Source organism: Saccopteryx bilineata, chromosome 1, assembly GCF_036850765.1.
Source record: "Saccopteryx bilineata isolate mSacBil1 chromosome 1, mSacBil1_pri_phased_curated, whole genome shotgun sequence".
Lineage (NCBI taxonomy): Eukaryota > Metazoa > Chordata > Mammalia > Chiroptera > Emballonuridae > Saccopteryx > Saccopteryx bilineata.
In genome coordinates this window covers 127,937,322-127,965,321 of record NC_089490.1, presented here as the reverse complement: position 1 = coordinate 127,965,321, position 28,000 = coordinate 127,937,322, and the positions used below count along the sequence as shown (strand labels likewise).

The following is a 28,000-nucleotide window of genomic DNA, read 5'->3' as shown; positions in this document are numbered from 1 at the left end:
GCGGCGGCCGCAGCAGCCGCAGCAGTAGCGGCTACAAGATGGTGAGCGCCGCTGCCCTCCAGCCCCGGCCTGTCGCCCCCGGCCCGCACCCCGGCCCTGAGGCGGGACGCCCCCCCAGGCCGCGCACACTCACCTAGGACCCGGCCGGGATGCCGAGGTACGGGGCCGCGGGCCCAGGCTGGGGCAGGCACGAGAGCGCGCGGCCGGGCCGGGGTCAGGGGTGGTGACCGTTCGGTCGGGGTGTCCGGAGCTTTGTCCGCGGGCACAGGGCAGGGAGAGGGACGGAGAGGGCCGGAGAGGGCGGGGGCTGCGGGTCGCGGGGTTCAACTAGGCGGGGGTCGAAGGGCAAGGCCAGCGAGAGACCCTGGCGGGTGCGTGGGAGCCGAAGGTCACTTCCCGGAGGGAGGGGGCGGGCAGAGAAGGGGATCTCCTCCCGCCGACGCCGACGGGCACCTTCTTCGCCCCCCCCCCCTTTGGTGCGGAGGCTGCAGCAATAGCGAGCAGCCGGCTCTGGGGGGAGCCTGCGGGATTGGGGGTGGGGAGTCAAGATTTGCGGGTTCGGGTCCCCGAAGGATCCTATGTCCGGAGCCCAAGGACCCGCCTGCAGGCCCCTCCCACTCCGTCAGGTCTTTGTCCAGCGGCCCCTGTGTGTATATGGGAGGGGGAAGGGGGCTGGGTTCCTGGCCCGGAGATTCCCCAGCATCTTGACGGGGCAGTGACAGGAGACTGAGGCCACTTTGGGCCCTGTGCCCCTAATGCCCAGCCTTTTCTTTTCTTCTAGCCTAGGAGGGCATAGACTTCTCAGAGACAGGGTGTTCCAGGAAGCTGCACTTACCTTCACCCATGGGCTACAGGGGAGCCGCACTGAGCTCTCAGCCCCTTAAACTTTCCCACTCCACAAACCCACTCTTGGTCTATTGAGATTTCTTTGCTCGGAACCCGCTCTATAGAGGGCCCTCTGCAGAAGGCTGGGCACACAGTAGGTGCTCAGCAAATGTAGACTCCCTTGCCCGGCCCCTCCATTTTCAGTGCCTCTTCTAGGCGGAGGAGGCCTGTGAAGGGGTCTGCGCGGGGGAGAGTGTGAGTGGCCCTGGAGCCTTCGCTCAGCCGCAGCCTGGAGCGCAGGGGTGGGTGGACGGGTGAGTGGGCTGTTAAAGGGATGGTCACTAAATCAGGATTAGGCCGTGGGGCTGTCAAGCTGCCTGGCCCTGTCTCCATGGATACCTAATTTGGAGAATAGAAGACGGAAGAATGTGTTGTCCGCAAGGCTGCGGCAGCTGAGCGGTCTCCTGACTCTGTCCGGGCAGCGAGGAACCGGGATCCGGTTCCAACTTCATTTTGGGCTCCTTGGGGAGGGGGGGCGGTACGAACTTCTCGGTTCTCGGGGCCCAGAGCCTTCCTCGTGGATCCTTTGGTGTGGGCCAGGTATTGCTGTGGTTCAAAGAACTCTGAGCACCGGGAGCCCCTCGCACTCCCGAATCCAACCTAAAACCCCGTGCAACCTTCGGGACATGGGCAGGCTAGGGTTCTTCAGAACCCCCATCCCGGAGCTTCTCGCCAGGAGCAAACGCCATCTTCCGCTGTGACTTAGCCCCAGAGGACGGACGCTCTGGGCGGCTTGGTACTGCGGCGCTACGGGCACCCAGGAGCCGCACCGGTACCCGGAGGTCACCCAAGGGGCGGGGGGCAGCAGGGGGCGGAGCGGGGCTTCCTGGGGTGGGCGAGAAAGGGGCGGGGCTTGCCTGCTGGCGGTGCCGGGCCGGGTGACAGGTCTCGTAAATTCCCCTTTCCCATATTTAACGCCATTTCATTTCTTTCTACTTGATTCCATTGGCGTCCGCAGCAGCCACCCTTGTAAGGAGTGACCCCAGTGTCCTCGCTGTAATGTCTTCTGGGGGAAAGCCTACTTGGGCCGCAGGAAATTTAGCTACGTGAGGCAGTGGAGTGCTTCTGGAGAGGCTCAGATAACCCCCATTCCTCAGGGGGCACACCATCTTTCCAGGAAAAGAAGAGAGGTCTGAGAGACACAGGGACGTCTCTGAGGCCCTGTGAGATTTTCTGGCTATGGTATAAAGAAAGGTGAGCTGGGTCAAGGATCCTGGGAATGGATAATGCCAGTACACACATTGCAGGGGGTTGGGGAGAGGTACCAGCCCCCAGTGTGTCGTTCTCAGAGCCTTTACTTGCCTTCCATCTGGTCTTCCTGGCCACAGATTTTTATGGAGCAAGAATCTCCTCCCCTCCCCCTCCTGGGCTGCAGCTTAATTGCTGAGGTCTTAGACTCTCCACGCAATTTCACGCCTCTCTGCCTTTGCTCTTACTGTTCCCTCAGCCAAATGCCTTCCCCATTGTCTCTGTCTTTCCACAACCTCCTCATTCTTCAAGGCCCAACTCAGATGCCACGCTTCCTCCATGTAGCCTCCCCTTAGCCCTCAGCTCTGGATCTCCCTTCCGTGTACTCCTGGCTCTGCACCTGTGCCCCCTTCAGCCTTTGTGGCTCAGTCCACACTAAGCTTTGCCTCCTGGAGGACAGAGGCGGAGCATATACTTCCCTGCACTCCTCCCCCATGGACCTGGCATGGGGGCTCAGCACCTTGTGAGTAACTCATAAATATTTGTTGGCTGAATTAAAGGAGTTTTATAAGGACAGCCTGCAAAGCATAGAATCTGGACATTTTCACACCAATAGTTATGTAGTCCTGGTTAGGTGGAGACCCCTGGGTGGGTCTCCTCTTCCTCCTCATTGCTCACTCTCCCCCTCCCCCCAAGTCAGGGAGGACTTTGCCCCTTCCTTTCCCCACAGACCAGCATTCTTTCCTTGCCATTATCATCCTGTTAAACAGAGAGGCCAGTCAGGATCCATATGGATCACATTAACAATTGCTTATTATCTGGGCCAAGACTGCCCCCACTCTCCACCCCCTGCTCCTACTGCTGCAGTTGCTGGACCCTTAGGAGCCCAGCCTCCCCTCCTTCCTTTCCCGCACCATTGGTCAGGCAGGGAGGTCAGGGGACAGGCTGGTCTCCCTCTTCCTCCCTGTGCCTTCTAGCAGAACTGCTTCTTCTTGACTTGGCTGGCAGTTAATGATTCCTTTACCCTATTTAATGAAAACCAGGTCCCCCATAGGAGCGCAGCTCAGTGAGGTTTCAGGGCTGCAGCATAGTGCAGTGGACCTGAGGCCCATGTGCACCTGTAGTTTGCAACAGCCCCTCCTTTCCAGTGGACATAGCAAGCCCCACTAGGCTGATCACGGGTATACTGGTATCTTCTGCTGCTCAGCTCTGGCACTGCTCCCTTATGGGAGCTGGCAGACTAGTGAGTAGATTAAGGCAGGAGAGACCCTGCAAGACTGTGTGGCACTGGGTTCCTAAGCCTTGTGCTGCAGTCAAAGAAGCAGGAAATCCTATAGTTTCCTGGAGAAGTCGCTGAGTTAGCCTTAATGGCTGGGGAGTTTATGTTGAAATGCATAAAACCCAAGAATGCTAGGGATGGAAGGGGCCTTCAAGATTACCCAGCCTGGAAGTTCAAAACTTTTTTTTTTTTTTTACAGAGACAGAGAGTGAGTCAGAGAGAAGGATAGACAGGGACAGACAGACAGGAACAGAGAGAGATGAGAAGCATCAATCATCAGTGTTTTTTTTTTTTCATTGCGTGTTGCAACACCTTAGCTGTTCATCGATTGCCCTCTCACATATGCCTTGACCGTGGGCCTTCAGCAGACCAAGTAGCCCCTTGCTGGAGCCAGCAACCTTGGGCTCAAGCTGGTGAGCCTTTGCTCAAACCAGATGAGCCCACGCTCAAGCTGGCGACCTCGGGGTCTCAAACCTGGGTCCCCTGCATCCCAGTTGGACGCTCTATCCACTGCGCCACCGCCTGGTCAGGCAGTTCAAAACTTTTTTGACTTATAGACCCCCACAAGGAACCAGCAAAAGCTGTCCCCAGAAAAATGCACTTGTATCAATTGACATCAGACTTTGCATTCTGCTTTAGAAGGTTCTTGGAACCCCTGTAACCCATAAGACCCAACATCTAGAAGCCCTCACCTTAGTCTAGCCCCCTCTGAAGGGCCGAGAGCAGAGTTGGCCTGCAGCCCAGCACTCCTGCCTTCACACACAGGGCTATCTCCGCGGCCTGATTACTAGCAGGTGGAGAGGATGAGCTAAGGGACCAGAGGTAGTGGGTCAAGGTGACTGATCCCAGGCTTTAGTGGGAAATGTTCCTATTTCCCAGGCTGGGTGTGGGTTCATCATCTGATCTCTGAGTATGTCGCCTGAAGAGAGGATGTCCAGGGCTTATTTTGTTTCAGGATCCATTTGTCCTCAGGCCAGGATGAGTGGCAGAAAAATCTAGTTTCTTCTCCAAGCATTTCGTAAATGTCTTGATAAATCATAGTTAACACTTACACAGCACTTATTAAATATTCTGTATGTCACCTGTGAAATAGGACCAAGAACCATGCCTACCTCATAAGCTTTATTGTGAAGATTAAATGAGCCAGGAGCCCAGAGCTGGGAGTCCTGAGAGTTCTAGTCTTGAACTGTGAGGGCCTGGTCAAAAATGCAGGTGACAGTGCTCAGAGCTCTCATTGCTGTTGAGGCTGCTATTTCCCTTCTTGGCCTAGCCAAGGAGAGGAGACTTCAGTGGGAACCACCCAGGTGCCTTGCTTTCTTTTCCTTTAGTACTGAGGCAAGGACAGTGTCAGACCCAATTCACCTTGGGGACTGGAGGTGGGGTAGGGACTTCTAAAGAATTGGGCAGTGGCCATAGTCCATTCTCCATAGGGGCCGATTTTATGGTGACCAATCATGACCCTCACTTCAGGGGCCAAGCCCTGGGCTGTAATGACTCTGCCACTAATCAGGTATAATCATTCTGGACAAGTAAGTCCTTGACTCTGTTGGGTCAATGTCTTCACCTACCAAGTGGGGATAAAAATATTAGTAAGTAAGTTCATAGGTGACAGAGTTCTGGTTTCCAATAGTGTTCCCCTTTGTTTCTGAAGTATATACCTACCTTTTGTTACTCAGGGACTCCTGAGAACCACTTCCTAATGTAGGAGTAGGGAGAAAATGGATGTGTGTGTGTGAACATCTGGCTCATGGCAGGTCTCTCCAGAGCATCTTTGAAGCTGTCTCCAAGGTAGTCAGGGGGTAGAGAAGGACAGCCAGCTTGGCTATGCAGGAACTTGGGAGGTGGAAGCATAGACCTCCCTCTGCCTGCCCTCACTGCTCAGGCAGACTTGGGTCACCTAATCCCCAGGCGGTGCTGGGATTAATCAGGGATAGATAGGAAGGTGCAACAAAGAGGCTGCATTTTGTTCTGAACAGACCTCTGTTAAGCAACTTCTGTGTCTCAGCACTATGCAAGGCCCTGGGTATACCTCAGCCAGGCTTCAGAGGGTGCCCAGCTTAGGATGGGATTCCTGGGCCCCTGAGAGTCCCCATGTACTTACTGGGCACCTGTGTACCAGACCCTGGCCGGGCCTTCAGACCTTAGGTCTCTTGTAACAACTTCAGCTTCTCACATGGCCAAGGAGGACCAGAGCACATCCCTAGCCCTGGCATGGTTTGCTTTGCCACAGACACCTAGTGTAATGCATGGCCACACTAACTGCACTCTCAGCAGGTCCTGTGTGCCAGGCCCTGGGTATTTTATCCAGGCAGCCATTCATCCAACAACCATTATTTTCAGATGTTGTCCCACCTTCAAAGAGTTTACAAGACAGTGGGGACCAGCAAAGAGGCAGAGGGAAAGGCTGTTTTCAGAACCATGCTCTTTATCTTCCTTGTGTAGAAGGGAGCCACTCTGAAGGAGTGTGAGCTTGGAATTGGCCTGCTGAGAGCTGTGGAATGGGCACAGGATGCATTGGAGAGGAGAGACGCAGGGAAAAGACCAGTACTTGACAGCAGGGCCTTGCATCATTGGTGGAGTTGCAAAAAGACCCGAGTTTCCCCAGGAGTGTGAGTGTGTGGCTGTTAATAGGTGACAGAGGCCCTAATTCAGTAGAAATTAGTGGGATTTGGGAGAGCCCAGCTACTGCTGACTGGCCTGTCTGGCCCTCTGATGCTCAAGCATCGGGTACCTGTTCTTTTCTCCAGGCCAGCAGGGAAAGAAAACCTGGCAAGATTCAGGATATACTGAAAGAAGAACAACCTGCCCCCTCATGTGGTTCTGCCCTGCCCCTACCCCGTCTGTCTGGGCTTCCCCGGGAACTCTGGTCACCGGGGAAAATTGCCCCTTCCACTCAATTCCTCAAAGAGACAGCATTGGTTAGTGGCCAGACCTTCACTCCTCTAAAACAGGGATCCTCTTTTAGACAGACTGAGTTCTACGTGGAATGTCATTCCTGTGTCACCATCTTCCGTACTGTAGCCCTCTTCAGGCTAGAGTTTTAGGGTCAAGATCCCTGTTGGGAAAGATGAAGGTGCCTGCCTACCTCTTTGGGATAGGGAAGGCAGCTGGAGGACTGGACCGGGGAGGGTTGCCTGTTAAGTGTGGGACTTGTTGGGTTTGAAGTGCCTGCTAGACAGCGCAAGTGGCCCAGAAAAACTGCCGAGAGGAGGGGAAGAACCCTACACCCTTCCTGGGAGAGCCCCTCCCAGTAGAAACAGCCTCTGATGCTGAATGCCTGTATTGATGGGGAGGGAGTTCATCACTGCTAGAGACAACCTACAAGTTCTTAGCTAAGATTGAGCCAAACATCTTTCACGGAGGGGTGAGGGGTAGGGTAGGGACTGCACTGAGCTGCACAATCTGCCACCCAGTGATGATCATTCAAGTATTCGGAGATACTGTATTTATATTTGATCCTCAGGAGTCTATCTCCTTCCCAGTAAACAGTCCCTATTCCCCTATCCCTGATGTGTAGGCAGCTAGCTGCCCTGACTCTCTGATCACTTTCCTTATGGTGTGGCAGTGCCTGGGGTTTGAGACCTGCCATGACTTATTTGGTACTTTGAAATGTGCTAAGAAAGCTCTGTGGTTGGTGGCTGAGTATGGCAGGGAGTCAAGGGAAGAGGGTTCAGGGGAGGCAGGGAAATTTGATGAGGATGCTGGGAATCAACCTATACCTCCTGGTTTTTTAGCTGATGAATGGAAGAGCCTCTTCTTTTTTTTTTTTTTTGCATTTTTCTGAAGCTGGAAACAGGGAGAGACAGTCAGACAGACTCCCGCATGCGCCCGACCGGGATCCACCCGGCACGCCCACCAGGGGCGACGCTCTGCCCACCAGGGGGCGATGCTCTGCCCATCCTGGGCGTCACCATGTTGCGACCCTCCTGGATGTCGCCATGTTGCGACCAGAGCCACTCTAGCGCCTGGGGCAGAGGCCACAGAGCCATCCCCAGCGCCCGGGCCATCTTTGCTCCAGTGGAGCCTTGGCTGCGGGAGGGGAAGAGAGAGACAGAGAAGAAGGCGCGGCGGAGGGGTGGAGAAGCAAATGGGCGCTTCTCCTATGTGCCCTGGCCGGGAATCGAACCCGGGTCCTCCGCACGCTAGGGGAAGAGCCTCTTCTTAGGTGAGAGGCAGAAAAGCATCTGGAGCCTGACCAGGCAGTGGCACAGTGGATAGAGCATTGGCCTGGGATGCTGACAACCCAGATTCAAAACTCAGAGGTGGCAGCTCATCAGCTTGAGTGCAGAGTTGCCAGCTTGAGCATGAGATCATGAACATGACCGCATGGTTGCTGGCTTCCCAAGGCCGCTGTCTTGAGTTCCTTGGTCAAGGCACATATGAGAAAGCAATCAATGAACAACTAAGGTGCCACAACTATGAGTTGATGCTTCTCATCTCTCTCCCTTCCTTTTTGTCTGTCTCTGTCTGTCCCTCTTTCTCACTGAAAAGAAAAAAGAAAAGCATTTCAAGTTAGACTTCCTGGGCAGGCATCACAGCCTAGCATGGTAACCTAGACAAGTTAACTGCTTCAGTTTTCTTCTCTGTAACATGGAAATAACAGTCACATCTGCTTTCAGGATTATTGTAAGGTTTGTGGGTTTTTTTACACATATGAGAAACAACTACTACAAGTTTATACTTCTCACTTCTCTCTCTCTGAAAATTAATTTAAAAAAAGAAACTTTAATTTTGTGTGTATGTGTGTGTGTGTGTGTGTGACAGAGACAAAGAGAGAGACAGACAGGGATAGACAGGAAGGGAGAGAGATGAGAAGCATCAGTTCTTTGTTGTGGCTCTTTAGTTGTTCATTGATTGCTTCCTCATATGTGCCTTGACCTGGGGCCTACAGCAAGGTGAGTGACACCTTGCTCAAGCCAGCGACCTTGGGCTAAGGAGGTGACCATGGGGTCATGTCTATGATCCTATGCTCAAGCCAGTGACCATGCACTCAAGCTGGTGAGGCCACGCTCAAGCTGGAGACCTCGGGGTTTTAAATGTGGATCTTCCGCGTCCCAGTCTGATGCTCTATCCACTGCACCATTGCCTGGTCAGGCTATTTTTTTTTTAATTTATTCATTTTAGAGAGGAGAGAGAGAAAGAAGGGGGAAAGACAGAAGAGGAGGAGCAGGAAGCATCAACTCTCACATGTAACTTGACCAAGCAAGCCCAGGGTTTCGAACCAGTGACCTCAGTGTTCCAGGTTGATGCTTTATCCGCTGCACCACCACAGGTCAGGCTTATTGTGAGGATTAAATGAACTAACATGTGTATAGCTCTTAGAGCAGCACTTGGCACATATGTTGGGATCCTACAAGAGCAGAGTTGTTGCTGTGGTAGTTTAGACTTTGCCAGCACCTTCCCCTCAAGTTCTCATTCTTTCTCTGTTCCTGTGGCCCCCTGCAAGGTGTGGGGGCTACTACCTTGAGAACAACCCTAGGTAGTAGGGTTGTTCAACAAGCCCATTTACACCTAGGTAGACCGGCCAGGCTGCATAGCTGGAGTTACTCAGCCCAGCACCCTGGGGCTGGAAAGGGTGGAGGAGGGGACACCCCAGAGCCACCACTGGGGAAGACTTGGTGGGCTGCCCGGGCCTGCTTCCTTACCTCTGCTCAGGCCTGGCCCTGCAGGGGTGTGCAAAGGGGAAAACTGGGGTACAGGAACATAGGGTCACCAAGATTTTAAAGCTTAAGAGTTTTGGAGGTCACATGCCACCTAAATGAACCCAAGTCAACCTTGGATCCTAAACCTGGCGGGGGGGTGGGGTGGTTGTGGCTCTAGTCTTGGGCTGAGACCTGTGATCCGTGACCACTGATGAGATCATGGATAGAACTGTATTTCAGTGCTTTTGATTCCTTTTGTTGCCCCATGTATCTTTAAATTTTGTCTTCCCCCAGCTTTACTGAGGTATAATTGACCAAGTAGTTCCATGTATTATTTTTTTTATTGAAGTATAATTGACATACTGGTTTCAAGTGTCCAACATAATGATTTAATATTTATATATATTGCAAAATGATCACAAGACATCTAGTTAACTTCTGCCACCATAAAAAGCTACATATCTTTCCTGTGTATTTTTATCTTATGCATTGAAAAGTATTTTTGAGAATAGGTCACACATTTAGCAGACTGAAAAAGGGACCCATGAGACTGAAAACTGGTCAAGAGCCCTGAGCTCATCCTCCGATCCACACTCATGGAGGGCCAAGTCCCAAGGGACAAGGAGATGGGCACTGGCAGGGTCTTACCCAGCCACAATTGTGGTGGTGCCCGAGTTAGACAGTAATCACAGCCTTCTCCACTGTGTGGGTAAGCAGCTTCACTCAAATCCACTTGAGGCCCTGGGAGCCTTGTGCATAGCTGTCACTGTCTCCAATGTGTGAGTGCCCCTCCCTTCCCCCCTCCCTCCCTCCCTTTCTTCCTTCCTTCCTTTTCCCTCCCTCCCTCTCTCCCTCCCTCCCTCTCTCCCTCTCTTCCTTCCTTCCTTCCATTTTTGAGAGACAGACAGATGGAGAGAGATGAGAGGCATCAACTCATAATTGCAGCACTTTAGTTGTTCATTGATTGCTTTCTCATATGTGCCTTGACTGGGCAGGGGAGTGCTCTAGCCAAACCAGTGACCCCTTGCTCAAGCCAGCGACCTTGGGCTTTAAGCCAGCGACCTTTGGGCTCAAAGCCAGTGACCATGGGGTCCTGTCTATGATCCCACGCTCAAGCTGGTGATCCTGCACTCAAGCCAGATGAGCCCGTGCTCAAGCTGGCAACCTTGTGGTTTCAAACCTGGATCCTCAGCATCCTAGGTCAATGCTCTATCCACTACACCACTGCCCTGGTCAAGCAGGGAAGTTTTCTGAAGGAGGGAAAAGGACTGGGTGCAAAGGGAGCAGGAAAAGGCTGCTGGGCTTAAGAACTGCTGTGCAAAGGCCCAGGCCCAGGGGCAGGGCTGTTTGAGCAGGGGAAGGAATAAGGAACCCAACTTAACAGGGGACACCAACTCTAAATAAGACCTTTAAATTGTAGGACAAATGTGCAGGGGACTTATCCAGGGGAACTCAAGAGGGAGCCAGCAACAGATCAGAGTCTAAGTAGCCCAGTAGTCTGGGAGCACCCCAGCTGCAGAGCTAGAAAGCGGCATTCTAGGCAGAAGCACCAGACAGAGCAACGGCCTGGAAGTGTGAAAATGTATGATCTAAAAAAAGGCTGGAGGGATTAGAAGAGACCAGAATGGTAGGGTCCAAGGCTGGAAGGAATGAGAAACTGACCCACCCTTGGTGCCAGGCTAAGGGGTTTGGTGTCTACTCCGTGGTGAGTGGGGGTTGAGTCTGTTTTATAGAAGGACCACCCTGGCAGCCATTCAGAGAAGGATTAGGAGGGCAGAGACATGAATTCAGATCCTGGGCCAGCCGTGGTGGGAGATGTGACAGCTGTGGGTCATTTCAGAAAGGGTGTCAAGGTGACTCAGTGGCCAGCTGGATGGGTGGAGACTGCAAAAAGTGGAGAGACAGGCTTCCAGGGTTTCCGGCCTGGGTGAATGCACAGTCTCTGGAAAAGAAAGGCTAAGATGTTTTTCCTGGAGTCTGAGATCTTTGTGGGCCTCCAGGGGATCCGGGAAGTCTTAGCTAGATTCCTAAATCTCCCCCTCGAAGATTCTGGACCATGAAAAGTGTGGCTCAGGATGAAGTTGGGTCTGGTGTGGTAGGCTCTCTCAGGGACCTGAGGGGCATGTGACCTTGCCTGGGCAGTTTCTAAGAGACAGAAGTTTGGGAATGAGGGCATGTCAGAGTCCTGGAGCTCCTCCCTTTGTTGGCAGAGGAGGTGCTGGTGAGAGGTGTCTCAAGAGAGGTCAGAGGGGTCAGGTGCCAGGTTAGGGCATCCTGGGAAGCTATGGTTTGGGAATCGGGCTACATTTTTAGTGATGGTGAGCTCAGTTTCCCTCATAGCCTCTGCAGACCCACCTGACAGTCACAGTCAGGGGTGTGACAGGGACCTCATTCCTGCAGGGCAGTGGTCTCCATCCTGGAGTCCGGCAGACAGCTGGCAAGTTGCATTTCTCTCCTTGAATCCCTTAAGCCCGTTGGATCTTCTTGGCATCAGAAAGCATACTGTCCTCTTTCACCCTCACCACCTTCCACCATTTTCCTAGGCTGAAGCTTCTCTAGCTAGCCCTCTTAGAGCCAATTCAGAGCCTGCCCTGGTGTCCTGCCATAGCCCCTGGCCCCCCTCCAGCCAGTCTTGACAGTGCCACTCTTCCTTCAATGCCCTCATGCCGGCCTGGGAGGGAGCTGCTATATTCTCTGGCTTCTCACTGGAGGAAACAGAGAGATTGAGACCCTGTGCCACATCACAGAGGCTGACTCACTGCCTACACCATCTGAGCCACAGAAGGCAGGTGGGACTGGGAGCCCCACACTGATGCCCTGGGCTTGCTAGGATCGGCTCAGAGACCCATAGCACTGGGTCAGTCTTTCAGGCTGGCCTTCAGACACCTGCCTAACTTAAATCATCGATGAATCAAGCCTGCATTCGTCAGTCCCTGGGAGCAGCTAGTAAAGGTTAGGAAGGTGGAGAAAAGGAGGAGTATGCCCTGCTGCAGAATGGGCTCACACCATAATTGTGCCTAGCAGCCTGTTGTGGGGACTGAGTGACATGGAGAACAAACCTCAGCCCAGTAAGCAATGGCCTCTGGGAGAAAACAGCCCAAGCTTCCAAGCCCTTTGGAATGCAGAAAGATAGGGCGATTCCTTCCTCACTTTCTGTCCCCTCCCAGGGCCGGGGAGTTGAAGTCTATCCCTAACCTGGTCAGGTAGTGAGAAGTGGGTGTGGCAGGGTAGGCAGTTCCCAGCCTCAGAGGCTCGCTTCAGCTTGGCTTCCATGAAAACTTGTATTGGCTCAGTCAGTAGAGCCCATCTCAAGCAAGCATTCGGGAGAAACAAATGAGCCTTACTGACCCTTCATGGAGGGTGAGTGACTGATAGCCTGCAACTTCCCACAGGTACAATTGGTTTGAAAGAGGATGCTTGTTAACCAGAATGGTTTTCTGTTGCTGAAATTCCTGGCAGCCAGCCTAATGAAGGGAATCAAATTTAGGCAGGTGAAGACAAATTGTGTATTCTTTTGGGGAAATGACTAGGCTAATTCTCCCATCCTTGTGTCTTCAGGGAGTTGGGGTGGGGACAGGTGTCACTCCATCCCCAAGCCCTGTTCCTGGATGTGGCCTAGCCTGGGGGAGGGGTGAAGGGGGGTAGTGCAGAAAAGGGCTCAGAGCAGCCCCCAGCAGCACAGCACCAGGAAACCTGGAGGAGCTGTTGGAAAGAAGGGGGTGGGGGAGAGTAGGGACTTAGAGCTGGAAAAGTGATTAGCTGTGCTGATGAGGGTGAAGTCAGCTTTGGCAGCCCCCAGAACAGCACAGGAGAGAAAAAGAGCTGTTATTCACAGAGGGCTGACAAAGAGGGTGGGCCATCCCCCCAAAGGCAGCCAGATCATAGTGGGTACCTGCAGGTCCCTAAATCCTAGGGACAGAAGATCTTCATGGGGATTTGAGGCGTGATTTTGTTTGCAGATAAAACATTGGGAGCCTGTGTACTGGGTCCAGCTCCTGGCTCCCCAGGACTTGCTGCAAGAGTAGGGGAAGCCCCGGAGCAACCCCCAACCTCCTGGGGGGGGGGTAGATGAGCCGTTTGATCAGTGAGTGTGTAAATTGGGATTTTATGGATCGCTTATTCACTGCTGGAGCTGAGGCCCCCAAATTCCTCGGTGCCCCAGAATGCTTAATCTAGTCCTGAGCTTTCTCCTGGGAAAGGAAGGAGGACAGCTCCCCACAGGCCCCCACCCCTCCTGCTGTGTTGCCTCCCAAGGCCCCAGGCTTTGTCATTGCAGGTTGAGTGGTTCCAATGTGCTAATACACTCCCTGGGGGCCATCAGGCAGTGGGACTTACCCTTCGGTGCTGTGATTGGCCAGAGATCATGGGGGGGCGGGGAGGCGCGAGTCATGGCAGCAGCTGTGTGTGTGTGTGTGTGTGTGTGTGTGTGTACATGTGCGCGTGCGCCTGTTTGGCGGGAAGGGGGCTGTGGGGTGTCCAACCTGCTCAAACCACTGGGCAGAGACAAAGGATCTCCATCTAGCCTGGAACAAGGATTAAGACCAGAACAAACCTCGTCCCTACCTGATCAAGCTGGTTATGGAGCCTACCTGTCCATCTTTACACCCTCTTACTATGTCTTTACAGGGTGGGAATTTATTCAATGTGCGTTGAATAGATGGATGGATGAGTGAACATATGAGTGACTGCGATTTAAAAATATTTATTTCCACGGATGTGAGAGAGAAAGAAAGAGAAGTATTATCTCTCTGTTCAATTTAGCTGTGCACTCACTGATTGCTTATCACATGTCCCTGATGGGTCAAACCTGCAACCAACCTTGGTGTGCCAGGACAATGCTTTATTCACTAAGCCACCTGGCCAGGGCTGAGTGACTATATTTTTAACTATGGTTTTGTCTGCTGGAATAATCCAGCACCTACAGGTTCCTAAATCTCCTGTAATTCCTAAATGGCCCTTCCCACCCCCACTGAGAATCACTTTGCCCCAGGCCTGGCTGACACAAGGCTGGAGACTAGGGACTGGCCAGGCCTCAAGGGGTATAGCTGTGATCCCGGACTCAGATGCCACTGGAGAGTGCTTTCACTGTGGTCACGTTTCTCCCGGCCAGCTCCCATCTGTCCTTGGGATTTGATGAGGATGAGGAGGATAAGGCAGGGGGGATGGGTGTTGAGCAGCTGAGTGAGGAGGGAAGGAGGCGCAATCCAAAGGACCAAGATGCCAAACTGCCCTGCCTACCTCCTCCTCCTCCTCTTCCTCTTTGTCTTGTCTTCTTCCTCCTCCTCCTCCACCTAGTCTTCCTCCTCCTCTTCAGCCTTCTCCTCCTCTCCTGGCCACAGGAGAATACACTGGGCTGGTGGGGAGTGTTTGGTCCAGATAGCCTGTCTTCCTTCCTTCCTGGGGAAGCTGGAGCTCAGCTTTGCCCTTAAACTGCTTGGGACTCCAAAGGAAAAGAGTCTGAATCCCGGGGAAGTCTATCTGGAGATCCTAAGAAGTGAGACTGCCAGTCAAAGAGAAAGCTACAGAGGTTCCCATTGTGGTGGGAAGCACCCTGGCTGCAGAACCGAGTGCTGGCTGAGATTAGGGCAGCATTATCCAGCAGAACTTTCTGAGAGGATGGGAATGCTGTGTGTCTGCTCTGCTAATACAGTAGCCATAACCACACATGACTACTGAGTACTTGGAGTGTGGCTAGTGCTGTTGAGAAACTGAACTTTTAATGTAATTTAATGTTAATAATAAAATTTTTACTTTTAATAATAACTTGTAAAATAATTAATACATTTTAGTGAACTTAAATTTAAATAGCTGCCTGTAGCCAGTGTCTGAGGTTTGGGCAGCACAGGATTAGAGTCTGTGTTGAGGGACAGAAGCCAAACCTTTGGGTGCAAACCTCTTTCAGGCTGTGGCCTTGGGCAAGGCTCTTCCCAGAATAGGTGCTCTCTCTCCAGTCTATCAGACCACCCAACCCCAGGCGGATCATATACAGGGGATCATTTACTCCTGTGGGTGGCTGAGCTTCCCTTAAGAGGTCCTGGGCCAGGAGGGGCCAAACACCCAGGGACAGACCAATAGCCCAGGGTGACCAACAGCACAGGGTGGGAAAGGAGTAGCTGTATGGAGTTTTAGACTTTGCAGCATTCTTTTTTTTTTTTTTTTTCATTTTTCTGAAGCTGGAAACAGGGAGAGACAGTCAGACAGACTCCCGCATGCGCCCGACCGGGATCCACCCGGCAGGCCCACCAGGGGCGATGCTCTGCCCACCAGGGGGCGATGCTCTGCCCATCCTGGGCGTCGCCATGTTGCGACCAGAGCCACTCTAGCGCCTGAGGCAGAGGCCACAGAGCCATCCCCAGCGCCCGGGCCATCTTTGCTCCAATGGAGCCTTGGCTGCGGGAGGGGACGAGAGAGACAGAGAGGAAAGCGCGGCGGAGGGGTGGAGAAGCAAATGGGCGCTTCTCCTGTGTGCCCTGGCCGGGAATCGAACCCGGGTCCTCCGCACGCTAGGCCGACGCTCTACCGCTGAGCCAACCGGCCAGGGCCGCAGCATTCTTTTTTTAAGATTATTAAAATTTATTGATTTTTTTAGAGAGAGGAGAGAAGGGTGTGGGAGGAGTGGGAAGCATCAACTCGTAGTAGTTGCTTCTTGTATGCATCTTGACCAGGCAAGCCCAGGGTTTCAAACTGGTAACCTCAGCATTCCAGATCAATGCTTTATCCACTGTGCCACCATAGGTCAGGTGATTTTGTAGCATTTTAAGAACTTCCATGGGATTGTAAGTCCTAAAAGGCTTCCTGGAAGAGGGGGGCTGAAGGTAGGCTTGGGCTGGAGCTGTGCCTGAGAGCTCTGAGAAGGCTATGTGTTTGGCACCTAGGCACATTGGCCAAGGCTGGGAGAGGGAGAGGCTGGCAGAATATTCTGAGAGTCCCAGCTTCCCTTCTTACTAGGACCTTGGGAGAACCACTCCCCTTCTCTGGGTTTCCATTTCCTCTTCTGTAAAATGGGGAGCATATGAGAATCTGGCAAGGAAGTAATGAGAGTGAAACTGGTGACCATGAAAGTTCTCTGCAAACACTAGTTGTCTGGGAGAAAGGGAAGATTTATCCTCAAGGATGCTGGCCCCTGGCCTGGCCTCTCAAGACACAACAGATGGTCGCAGCCTGTCTATAGCCCTGACCAATGACTCAGGCAGGGATTTCTGCACTCCTCCCTCCCCCTAGTGCATGCACACAGCCTAGATGGGGGCCACTTGGCCAGCCTCACTCAGGCTGACCTCCTGCTGTTTGGCATTTGACATATGAGGAGTCCAGGGCCACAGCACACTCCAACCCACCCCCAACCCAGAGAGGAGCCAGACTGGCGGAGAGGCCTCATACCTTGAGGAAGCAGAATCCCAAGGGCCCTGATCTCTTTACCATGTGTCCAGTGGCATTTAATGGGAATTCCATTGCCCCTTTTGTCCTCTCCTAAAGGCCTGGCTGAGGGAAGAGAGGAGGAAGAAAAAAAAAAAAAAGGAGGCCAGGTGGGGTGCCTGGCAGCTGAAGTGGGTGCCCTTCAGCTGCAAGCACCACTCTCTACCCACCCCTGAGGTAATTCCCTGGCTTTGCCCCTTGCCACCCTCACCATCTCACTGGGCTCAAATTTAGTCACCCTAACTTTTTTCTTTATTTGGACACAGAAGCATTTCAAGCCTCTTTGCTTATTAGTCATCTGTTCATCCATCCTTCCCTTGAACAGGTCTATTAAAGACGTATTGTGTGCCAGGCACTGTCCTAGGTACTTGAAATATGACAGTGAACAAAACAAAGGCCCTGCTTTCATCGAATTTTATAGTGAGTACAATAAAACAAAACAAGTAGCTCAGCTTATGATGACTGCTACAGAGACCATCAGGTGGAGGGGAACAGTGAGGTGGCAGTTGGGCGGAGACCTGAAGTGAAGGTGTGAGCCATTTGGAGACCTGGGGAAAGAGTGATGAGGCACAGAGCGCAGCAAGGTCAAGGGTCTGAGGTGGGAGCGAGCTGGGTGTGGGGGACCAGCAAAGGGGCCACCATACTGGAGGGAGGCCCAGAGGTAAGGAGGACTTATCAGAAGCTGAGGAGGTTGGGGGGAACAGTGAAGGAGTTTCAGGAAGGAGCAGTTGTTAGTGGGGTCCAGTGCAGCTGAACTGAGCTCCACCGAGGACTGACCATAGGGTTCAACAACATGGCCATACAGCACACTGCATGCAGGTGTGCGGGTGAATGGAGTGCCCGGTGTGAAAGCCTCGCTGGGAGGAGTTCAACAGAGGAAAAAGGAGTAGCCGTGGCCAGGCTCAGTACTGCATCATGATATTGTCCAGATACACCGAGGTTTCACTTTTGGTCCTGGTCAGGGTACAAACAAGAATCAGTGAATAAGTGGAACAAATCAAGTTCTCTCTCTTTCTCTCTCTCTCTCTTAAATCAATAAATAAAAATTAAAAAATAAAAAAGAGAATGGGAGGGGAGGAATAGGAATAGTAATATGTGTCTTTCAAACTGTTTTTTTTTTGTTGTTGTTGTTAAAAAGCAAGCAAAGAGCAATAGGATATTGTTAGAGAGGAACCCAGAGATTGTTTTGAACATTTCCCCCCAAAAGATGGGAGGATAGCAGCATGTCTGTGGGTTGATGGGAATGATGGAGTAGGGGAAACTGATTGTGCAGGAGAGGGGAAAACTGAGGGAACAACATTCTTGAGTGTTGAAAGGGAATGGAACCAGTGCAAAGAACATCCTCTGTTCTTGCTGTCAGGAGGGACTTTCTCCAGCTTTCCCAAGGAGGCAAGGGGTCAGTTAGGGATGGAGTGGCCTGGGAGGATGCATGAAAGAGGCAGGACTTTCCAGGGGGCCTTGAAGGATGGCGAAGAGTTGGGAGAGAAAGGGCATTTCCAATGGGTGGGACTGTGTGAGCACAGGTGTAGGACTGATTGAGCAGGGCTGATTTTTTCTAGATTTAAGTCCTGTGCATGGAGAGGAAAGCTGGCTTGCATTCATTGTTGGAGGGACCAAAGAAGCCTGGGATGTTCACAAACAATAAACAGAGAGGACAAGCAACTTGCCCTGCACAAGAAGAGAATCAGCCCAACAGTGACACACCCGTCCTGACCCTCCCCACTCCTCGAGCTTATAATATGCAGCCCCCTTCCTCATCTCCCTATTTCCCTTCCCTCCCCCAGCTCCAGGTTCACCATTTCTCCACCCAAGGACTATAGGGACAGGGAGCGGTGTTCAGAGTCTGTGCAGGGACTCCTGCTCCCCTCAGGGATCTGGCTCCTCAGTCTGCTTCCTTGCCTTACCACAGCCTGTAGAGGTGGAAAAACACTGGCCAGGGGGAGAAAACCCCTATTCTGATCCTGCTCTAGGGCTCAGTTTCATCACATGCAAGATGTGTACTTAGGCGAGGTGTTGTGGGCAGTGAGTGATGACATGGATGTTCAAGCACTCCTTCCTCAGTTCTGGTCCCTCCTTCACCAACCTCAGGTCCATGAATATGCCCCGTGCTTCCCACCTTTAGACACCATTTTAGGAGCTGCCCTGATCCTCCCTCCAAAAATAGCATTGACTGCCTCCGAACTTCCAGAATTCATTCTTTTTTCCTTCTTTCTCTTATTCTCTCCCTCACTCTCTCCTTTCTTCCTTCTTTTTTTTACTTCCCTCCCTCCCTCCATGACCACTTTAACCTTATCTTCTCTGTTACATGATAGTCTGTGAGGATGGGCCAGTTTGATCCAGGTTTGCATCTCCAGCCGATGACATGCAGTGTGGCACACGGAGGGTACTGTGAAAGTGTGTGTTGGCTGGCTAGAAAAAGGACAGGGTACCTGCAGAAAATGGGCCGCAACCATTGCAATGAGTTTGCAGCTGCCTCTCTGGCCTCCTTGGGTTCCTCCCTAAACGTTTATTGCTAGACCCTGTGCCAGCCCCTAAAAGTTCCCCTAGGCAGGTTTGTGGGGTCCCAGCTGTGCTGGGCACTGCTCTCTGGCATGACCTGGGGAAAGAGCTTTCTGTGCGGCAGGTACTAGGACTGTGGCAGGTGAATGGTCCTTAGGAGTCCTTTTGTCACCCGTCCCTTTTCTCTATCAATAAAGAGTGGTTGGCACGAGGGGGCAGGGCCCAGCCAAGCTGATGGGGGAATAGTACTGTTCTAGGTCTGCCAGGCTGCCAGAGACCCCCGTGGGGCAACAGTTGTGAGCAGTAGATAAAAAGCCTGGGATAAAAGGCCTGTGGGAGCTCTGGTGAATAGATTAATGAGATTTCCATATGAGGGCCAACAATGGGATTCTCTACTCCAGCTCTTTTGTCCCAGGCTGAGATAATGGAGCCCTGGGGACCTGCACCAAGAGGAGGCTGCATCAGCCCCTTCACACAGGCCTGGAGCTGCAACGCAGCTGCCCCTCCTTCTCTGCCCTGCCCCTAGCCCTATTTGGTCCAACTCTCTCCCTCCCCATGGGTAATGCAATTCTGAATCATAGAATTTCTGTAAAATGGGGAAGGAGTGGGGCCTCTTTAAGGAGTTGGAGTGGGGTATTGATACTGCATGGTTGGGGTCCCTTACCACTGCATCATGTATAAAACTTAAGGGGTTCCTAGTGAGAGAAAAGTTTAAGATCCACCATCTACACCAGCCATTTCACTTGGCAACTGAAGAAAGTGAAGCATAGAGATTAGGTGTCTTGCCCTTGGGCACAGTGACAGCTCAGGGTGTTTGCTGCCCTGGGGTTCCAGTGTAGGAATGGAGGAGTATGTGAGGGAAAAACAGTTCCTTCACTTTCACACTACACTGCTCCACTACTGACACCAGATGTGTGGGTTTTCTACACCAGTCAATTCCTACAAATTCTGCTAAATTCTCACACTACTTACCTGGAGATAGCATCAGATCTCATAGGTTGAGGCAGTGGTTCTCAAGGTTTTTGAAGTCGGGGCGCACTTAAAATCCTACAAAAATTGTAGGTGCACTATATATATACAAATTTCTGAGAAATATGTTACAATAATTAAGTCAAATATTAAAGAAAAAAATAAAGTCCAAGCGTGCTTTTATGGTAATTAAATGAAATAAATACAACAGAATTAAATTTATTCTGACATTAAAAAATTTTTTATGTTACATTTTTTGTTATGCTTTTTAGAATTCGTAAAAAAGAGGGGTTAAAAAAATTTAAAAATGACAAAGAAGTTATCTTTTTATATATATACAATTTTAGTAAGATTTAGTAAATTCGGCAGGCCCCAGTGCAAATGTGTTTTTTCATTCTTGTGTTTATGAAGAACATGAGCCTGATGTGTCCTAGCAATTTCTTCAATGTTTGGACATATATTTGAAAGGCAAACTCTCATTTCCTTGTCAATACATTGAAGAATTCCTCTCCTTTTACTCTTGTGTTGAGTGCAAAAAACCCCACCATACACATCATATTAATTTTACACCAAACAAAGGATAGAAGAAACTTGCCTCCAGTCTTTCCGGGGAACATGGGGGGTAGTGTAAACAATCCAGCACCACAGCTTAACAGCCTTTTGCAACCTAATCAGGCAAGTGAGGAGGGGGGTTGAGCAGACTGTCAGTTTACAGCCAATTCTCCATTCCTCTGTCCCCCAAAAATCTAAACTCCAAAAACTTTGTTGGTTTTTTGGTCCCCAACAGGCACATATTTCTCTGGAATCCCATAGGGCGCACCAGAACCACTGGGTTAAGGGCTCAGTCCTACAAAGCTGCCCAGTTCAGATGCTAATCCCAAATCAGGGCTGTTACTTGCTTCTGACCAATGGGCCATAAACTGGAGGTTCTCATGCCCCCCTCCTTGGGTCTGATTAATTTGTTAGATTGGCTCACAGAACTTGGGAAACCAGTTTACTTGATAGATTACCAGTTTATTATATTATTATACAGGAATAGGACTCGGGAGCAGCCAGGCAGAGCAGATGCACAGGGCAAAGTGTGTGGGAAGAGTGCAGAGCTCCCATGCCCTCCCAGCACCAGCCGCCCTCTAGCACCTCCACATGTCCCCTAACCCAGAACCTCTCTGAACCCCCATCCTTTTGTTTTTTTGTGGAGGCCTCATTACACAGGCATGATAGGTCACTGGCCATTGGTGACTGAGCTGAGTCTCCAGCACCTCTTCTTTCCCAGGAGGTGGGGGTGGTGTGGGGCTGAAAGTTCCAACCACCTGTTGTCCGGTTCTCCTGGCAGCCAGCCCCCATCCCTAGGTTAACCATGGCTTTCCAAAAATCAACTCATTAACATAAACTCAGGTGTGGTTGGAAGGGGCTTGCTAGAAATAACAAGTAGCTCTGAAGCTACTTCAGGAACTGAGAGGACAAGAGACCAGACTGAAGGAGATATGCTCCCATTGCTCCTATGCTTAGGAAATTCCAAGAGTTTGGGAGCTGTGAGCCAGGAAGAGTGAACAAAGACTAAATATATATTTCTTATTCTAAATCACACTATCACAGCCTGTGTCAGGCCTGGTGCACAGACTGCCCTCCCAGGGTCCGTGAGTCTTTATTCAAACCCAGTTCTCCCCGATTCAAAACTTACACTTTTTCCCAAGTCCCAGGGACTTTCCTTATCTCCAGTTCAGGTGATATAGGGGACTTGAGTATAGTCTGTGACCTTGGGAGGGTGTCAGGGTCTCCTGGGGAGATCCCTCATGCAGGAGGCTGAATGTTAGGATGAGCAAGACCTCTTGGTGGGCCCTGAGTCTCTGTGTAAGAGCAAGAAGGCTGTGACTGGTCTGGGTGGGGGCAGGGAGATCGTATGCTCTACCCTAACCCCTCTGAGAGGGGGAGGAGAGGAAGGCAAAAGGGGAAGCTGGTTATGTTAGGAAGCACCCAACTGAGACTGCATTTAAAGCTCCAGAGAGATGAGACAGAGTCTATATGTATGAACACGCACAGACATATGCACACGTGCCTGCTGCTGTGCACATCTCTGTACAGTCTGGGTGTTGTAGGCATGAAGGCTGGAGTGTGCTTAGGTTCATGTGGGCCAGCACTCTCAGCCTCTGTGCAGCTGGCAACCTTACCTCCCTCTCAAACTACTGTCCTCTTGCCCTCCTTGGGCAGTGGCATTCTGGCAAGACCTTTGTTCTTCCCTTGGAAGAGGTGAGATGGAGTCTTGAGATCAAATGCTTTGTGACAAGTGGCTGACCTGGTCCTCTGCTTCCTAGTTAGACCACTAAAGGACCTCTAGCAGAGGCCAGATCATTGCCTTTAGACAATGATGCATGAAAGGAGAAGGGGAAGAAAGATGGGCTAGTAACTAGTGAGGGACTTAGGGTACAGGAGGTATTTTTCAAGATGGGAAACAATTAAGCTTGCCATGGGAAGGGAGCCAGGATACAGTAGCTGGGAGGAATAGTTAATGAGGAAAGATCCCAGGCTGGACCAGGACGGGATCCAGGGCTGGGGTGGATGAACCCTCAGGCTCCTGTCTGCAAAGTGGATATAAATGCAGATAAAGATGAAAACAGACAGCCATCATTCCCGGTTTTATATGTTCAGGAAAAGTGCTATCAACTTCAAATCTCTTTTATCCATATTAAGGAGCCAAAGCACAGATAACAGTAAATAGAAAAACAAACAGGTTTGGGGGCCTTTTGGTAACAATAGTATCTGCATTTGTATAACTGATGTTACCTCACATGACCCTGCAACCAGACCACCTGTGATTTCTGATGTCCCAGGAAATTACTCCATCTGATACCAGGTAGTGCCTCTGATCTTTGGAGACCCCTCAATAGGAACTGGAAAATTGCATATCTGGCCCCACAGACCTCACACATAGCTCTGCTGTCTCTATTCTGCCCTCTTATCATTAGTGTTCAGGCTCACCTCTTAACTCTGAACAACAGACTGCCTGAGGTGAGGGCCATGTGCCCCTTGGTAATATGGAAGAGAATTGCCTAGAGTGGAAGGCTGGCATCTAAGGGGATTGAAGGTAGAGATCAAGTGGGCTGGATGAGCTGCCAGGGACAAGGGTCCCTCTGGGGAGGGCTAGGAGCAGCTTTGGAGGGGCTAGCCCTGGAGTAGATGAGAGGGGGTATGATGCTAGGACAGGTTTTGAGAGCCGCAGGTGGGTTACTAGGAAGCTAAGATGTACACTAACTGCACTGCTGTGACCTAACGTTGCCCCATCTTCTCTGGAATATGATTTTTCTATTCTAAATAACCTTTTTGCATTTTGGTGAAACACATTTTTGGGAATGAGGCAAGTGGCAACATGTACCCTGGGCACACACAGCCATCATGTGCAGAGTTGGGTATGGAAACCAGGTGCTCCGACTTCACGAGGCAGAGACTGAAAGAAACCAAGTGGAAAGGAAGTGAATGCTTTTAGGTCAGCCTCTGGGATTTCCCAGGGACGTTGAGGCACTTCCAAAGACACCTGCGTCCTTCACTTCAGGCCCCAAGGGGGTCCTGGAGTCTCTGGGAAGACCGAGATGAACAGAGCACTTGGCACTATCAAACTGCTGAGCCTGTGCAGGCCTCTCACCTTGACACAACCTTAGTCTCTCTTAGTACCTTCCTAGCACATGTGGGTGTATCACAGCTGTTATTGAATGAGCTCCACTTGGACTTGACTATTTCCAGGGCTAGGGTGTCCCACCAGTTGCCTGACTCTTCACTACATTCGGTTTAAAAGTCAGGGCCATGTGTCCTAGAGGCCAAGGCTAGTGTGGCCAGCACAAAATAATAATTGCTTATAAGGTGAAGTTAGGGCCAAACATGCTCCTTCCAGATCTCTCTTGTTCTAGGGGAACTATTTTCAGATAACTTTAATTTTGGGACAAGAGGGACAAATCTAGTACAGTATTGTGTACTTGGTGCTGGAGAAGGTACTCCAGGAGGGTGTGGGTGCTGGAGAACCAGCATGTCCCAAGCTGCAGTCTCTGTGGGCTCTGAAGGGCCTCACTAGCTACTTCTCTCTTGTAGCTCTGTCGAAGATGCACTGGACACCGGAACACGCCCAGCCCCTCAACCAGTGGCCAGAGCAGCACCTGGATGTCTCCTCCACCACCCCTTCGCCAGCCCACAAATTGGAGCTGCCCCCTGGGGGTCGCCAGCGCTGCCACTATGCTTGGGCACACGACGACATCTCTGCCCTCACTGCCTCCAACCTACTCAAGCGTTACGCAGAGAAATACTCCGGGGTTCTGGACTCGCCCTACGAGCGCCCCACCCTGGGCGGCTATGGCGATGCCGCCTTCCTCAACGGAGCCAAGGGGGACCCGGAGTCTTGGCTAGGGCCAGAGTCACACTACCCCCTGGCCACACTCCACGAAAGCCTCCCGGGAACCAAGTCGGGCAGTGGGGGCGGCTCCGGGGGCCTCGGGAGCTCCCCGGTTTTAGCCGGGAACCTGCCTGAACCCCTCTACGCCGGCAATGCGTGCGGAGGCCCGTCGGCGACTCCCGAGTATACAGCGGGCTACGGCGGCGGGTACCTGGCTCCGAGTTACTGCCCGCAAACCGGACCCGCGCTGCCCCCGCCGCCTCCGGCCGCGCTGCTGCAGCCGCCGTCTGCGCCCGGCTACGGCCCCTCGGGGCCTCTGTACAACTACCCTGCGGGGGGCTACGCGGCGCAGCCCGGCTACGGAGCTCTGCCACCGGCCCCGGCCCCGCCGCCCACTCCCTACCTGCCCTCGGGCCTGGCGGCGCCCACGCCCCGGCCGGCGCCCGCCTCCTACGGCTTCCAGGCGGCTGCGCAGGGCGCGGAGGCCGGGGTGTCGCTGAAGCGCAAGGCTGCGGACGAGGGCGCAGAGGGCCGGTACCGCAAGTACGTCTACGAGCCCGCTAAGACCCCGGCCGCCGACGGCGCCGCCTGCCCCTCCGCGGACAACGGGCTCCGGGCGAAGCCGCGGGCAGTGGCGGAGGCGTCGGGCAAGTACGCCGGCGGCGTGCCGCTCAGGGTCCTGGGCTCCCCGCTCTACGGCCCACAGCTCGAGTCCTTTGAGAAGTTTGCGGAGCGCAGCCCGGCGCCGGGTCCCCGCGGAGGCTTCGCCGTGCTGTCGGAGGAGCCTCCCAAAGGGGTGGACTCGGGGGCCCTGGAGCAGGTGACCGGCGAGGTGCTGGACTGCGGGCCCCCGGTGCAGTGGGCGGACGTGGCGGGCCAGGGCCCGCTGAAGGTGGCGCTGGAAGAGGAGCTGCTGTGGCCCCTGCTGAGGCAGCCTCCCTACCCCAGCAGTGCGCGCCCGCCGCGGGCCGTGCTGCTCTTCGGGCCTCGAGGGGCCGGCAAGACGCTGCTGGGCCGCTGCCTGGCCACGCAGCTGGGCGCCACGCTGCTGCGCCTGCGCGGCGCCGCGCTGGCCGCGGGCGCTGCGGAGGGCGCGCGTCTGCTCCAGGCCGCCTTCGCGGCTGCGCGCTGTCGCCCGCCTGCGGTGCTCCTCATCAGCGAGCTGGACGCGCTCCTGCCCACCCGGGAAGACGGCGCCGTGGCCACCGGCGCGCTGCAGGCGCCACTGCTGGCGTGCCTGGACGGCGGCTGCGGCGCGGGGGCCAGTGGGGTGCTAGTAGTGGGCACCACCTCGCGGCCCGCGGCTCTGGACGAGGCGACCCGCCAGCGCTTCGCTCTCCGCTTCTATGTGGTGCTGCCCGACGGCCCCGCTCGCGGACAGATCCTGCAGCGGGCGCTGGCCCAGCAGGGCTCCGTGATGAGCGAGCGGGAGCTGGCAGCTCTGGTGCAGGGCACCCAGGGCTTCTCCGGGGGCGAGCTGGAGCAGCTGTGCCAGCGGGCAGCGGCCGGGGCGGGTCTCCCGGGGCTGCAGCGCCCCCTCTCCTTCAAGGACTTGGAGGCGGCACTGGCCAAGGTGAGCCCCCGGACCTCCGCCAAGGACCTGGACTCGTACGTGGAGTGGGACAAAATGTACGGCTTCGGACACTGACGGCGCGCCGGCAGCCGCGGGAGCCGCTGCCCTCCCTCCCCGGCCCTGGGAGGGACGTCTTGAACTCACTAGTCTGGGAGAGCCGAGTGATGAATGTGGAGAGGGAGAAGGGAGGGGACTGTTGGTGGATATTTCTTTTCATGGGAAGGAAAATGCTTCTGCTAGGCAGATAGATGCCATATGCGCTGTATTCTCAGGTTTTTTCTATTTATTGTGGACGGGAAGCTCGCCATTTCCGCTCCTTGGATGAACAGACCCAGGATGGGCTGACACCCGGGACCTAAGGACTCCTGCTCTCTCGCCACCAGTCCTTTTGTCTCCTCGCTATCTGAATTGCTCCCTCCTCCCCAGTCTCCCCCTTTCTTTGCATGCACCTAGTTTTCTCTCCTAGTCGCTACTCCTCCGCCCCCATCCTGGCCTTGTTTCTCTTTTGCTACTCTCCCCTGTTTCCATCTATCACCCTCTGCTTCTGTCTCCATCCCTTGCTCTCTAGCCTCTGTGTCTCTTGGTCCTTCTCCTTCCCTTCTGGCCCTCTCATTTAAAGACTGCAGTGTCCCTTTGCAGGAGATCTGGAGGTCCAGAGGCTGATGAGGAGGGGGTAGGGAGTTCCCTCCCACCCCATTATCCCTCACCCAGCTGCAACCTTGGGTCTGGGGTGGAGGGTTCAAGCAAAAAATACCCAAAGAAGGGTTTTGTTGTTATTGTTTATTTGTTTTTGAGGGGGAAATCTCAGAAATGTAGCGTGTTTAATATTTAGGCCTCTTATTTTTGTAAGATGTGTAGAACTTGCTATTTTTCTTTTTCTTTTGACAACTCAGGAAGAAACTGAGCTAAGAAAGAATGTTAGACTTTGACTACTCTCCTGTGTGTTCCCCACCAGCCACCCTAGCCCTCCAGGGGAGCATATTTCCCCCAAAGACTAAGAAAGTGCAACTTGTGAGGAAGAGGAGAGGAGGACCCAGATGGACACTTAGACCCCTGCTCTTCCTGGGACAGAAGCAGAATGTATTTGTAGAGCTTCCCTCTCCAGTCCAAGGTCGTAGGCAGGGGTGTTAGGGAGTGGGTTGTGAGATTTTGAGAGCAGTAGGTTTTGCTTCCTTTCTGCTGCCCTTCCAACTGCTCGCTCTCAGATTAGTATTTTCTATGAAGGGTTAACCAGTCTTGGGATGCCCTTGCCCACCTCCTGCCCCAGACCTAGAAAGTAGTCTGAGAGGGTCCAAATGGGAAGGTCATCACACCTATTCGTTGCCCAGGCAGAGGTGTTCTATAACTTAGGCCCAAAGGATTCCTTCTGGAGGAAAGACAGTATGGCCACGAGTCTGGTTGGGCACAAAACTGACTACAGACTCAGCCTTCCTGTCTGCTAGAAAGCTCTGAGGAGGGGCGAGCTTCTGTGGGGAACAGAAGAAGTTTTGTGGGGAAGTGTTCTTCTTCTCCTAGGGATTTAGGTCTTGAGAGGGAGAAGGGGATGGGCAGGCTGTTTTTCCCTCATATTAGGGGTTTATTCTCATTCCACCCACACTTCCTACCAGAAGCCGAGGCTTGGTGGGCTTCCTTCTGAGAACCATATTCCTCGCCTTCCCACCCATTTCCCTTGATGGGGCTTCAGCAGTTTGCCCCTTCTCCCTCAGGGAACCCATTTTACAACTCTGATTTTTGGTCCAAAGTTTGAGGGAACAAACCCTCACCTCTAGCTTTTTTTTCTCCCATCCTAGTTCTCCCTTCCTGTTCCCTGCCTGCCCTTACAGCTGCTACAGTCTCTGGACCACCTCCCACTCCCAGCTGGAAGGGTGTCTGGGGGAACATTTCAGGTGCCAAGGTGCTGAGGGCCTGTACTGGCCTGGCAGTGTGAATAGGAAAGCTGTTCTGTGTTTGTCCCCTTTTCATCTTTGGTCTTTTTTTCTGGCCCTCCTCTCCTTGGAGCTGTTTGCGGGACTTTGGTGCCTCAGAAGCAGTGGGATAGGCTGTAGGGTGTTGGCTGTAAAAGACCCATAGAAGGAGCAGAGGAACGAGGAGGTTCTCTCAGGTGTGTGTATGTATATGGGGGGGTGGGAGGGCATCAGAGAAGTGGGGATTTGGGATTACCTTCCCTTCAGGAGGCA

The 28,000-nt window shown here is 52.9% G+C and overlaps 1 protein-coding gene across 3 annotated transcripts; it reads left to right on the top strand.

Annotated features, from left to right (window-relative positions):
* On the top strand, positions 1 to 27,916 carry FIGNL2 (fidgetin like 2). 3 transcript variants are annotated; one of them, XM_066265322.1, is made up of 3 exons: positions 1,309 to 1,657; positions 1,844 to 2,079; positions 23,953 to 27,916. In XM_066265322.1, exon 3 carries the CDS (start codon positions 23,964 to 23,966, stop codon positions 25,896 to 25,898), a length of 1,935 nt encoding a protein of 644 aa, XP_066121419.1. In that variant the 5' UTR covers positions 1,309 to 1,657; positions 1,844 to 2,079; positions 23,953 to 23,963; the 3' UTR covers positions 25,899 to 27,916. The 3 variants fall into 3 exon arrangements, with proteins under 3 accessions (XP_066121426.1, XP_066121419.1, XP_066121435.1); XM_066265329.1 differs by lacking the exons at positions 1,309 to 1,657; positions 1,844 to 2,079 and adding an exon at positions 1 to 157; XM_066265338.1 differs by lacking the exon at positions 1,844 to 2,079.
* Positions 27,917 to 28,000: the final 84 nt, after the last annotated feature.

Excerpts from the sequence above, each read along its gene's own strand:
- FIGNL2 (XM_066265329.1), top strand. The coding sequence starts at position 23,964 with ATGCACTGGACACCGGAACACGCCCAGCCCCTCAACCAGTGGCCAGAG.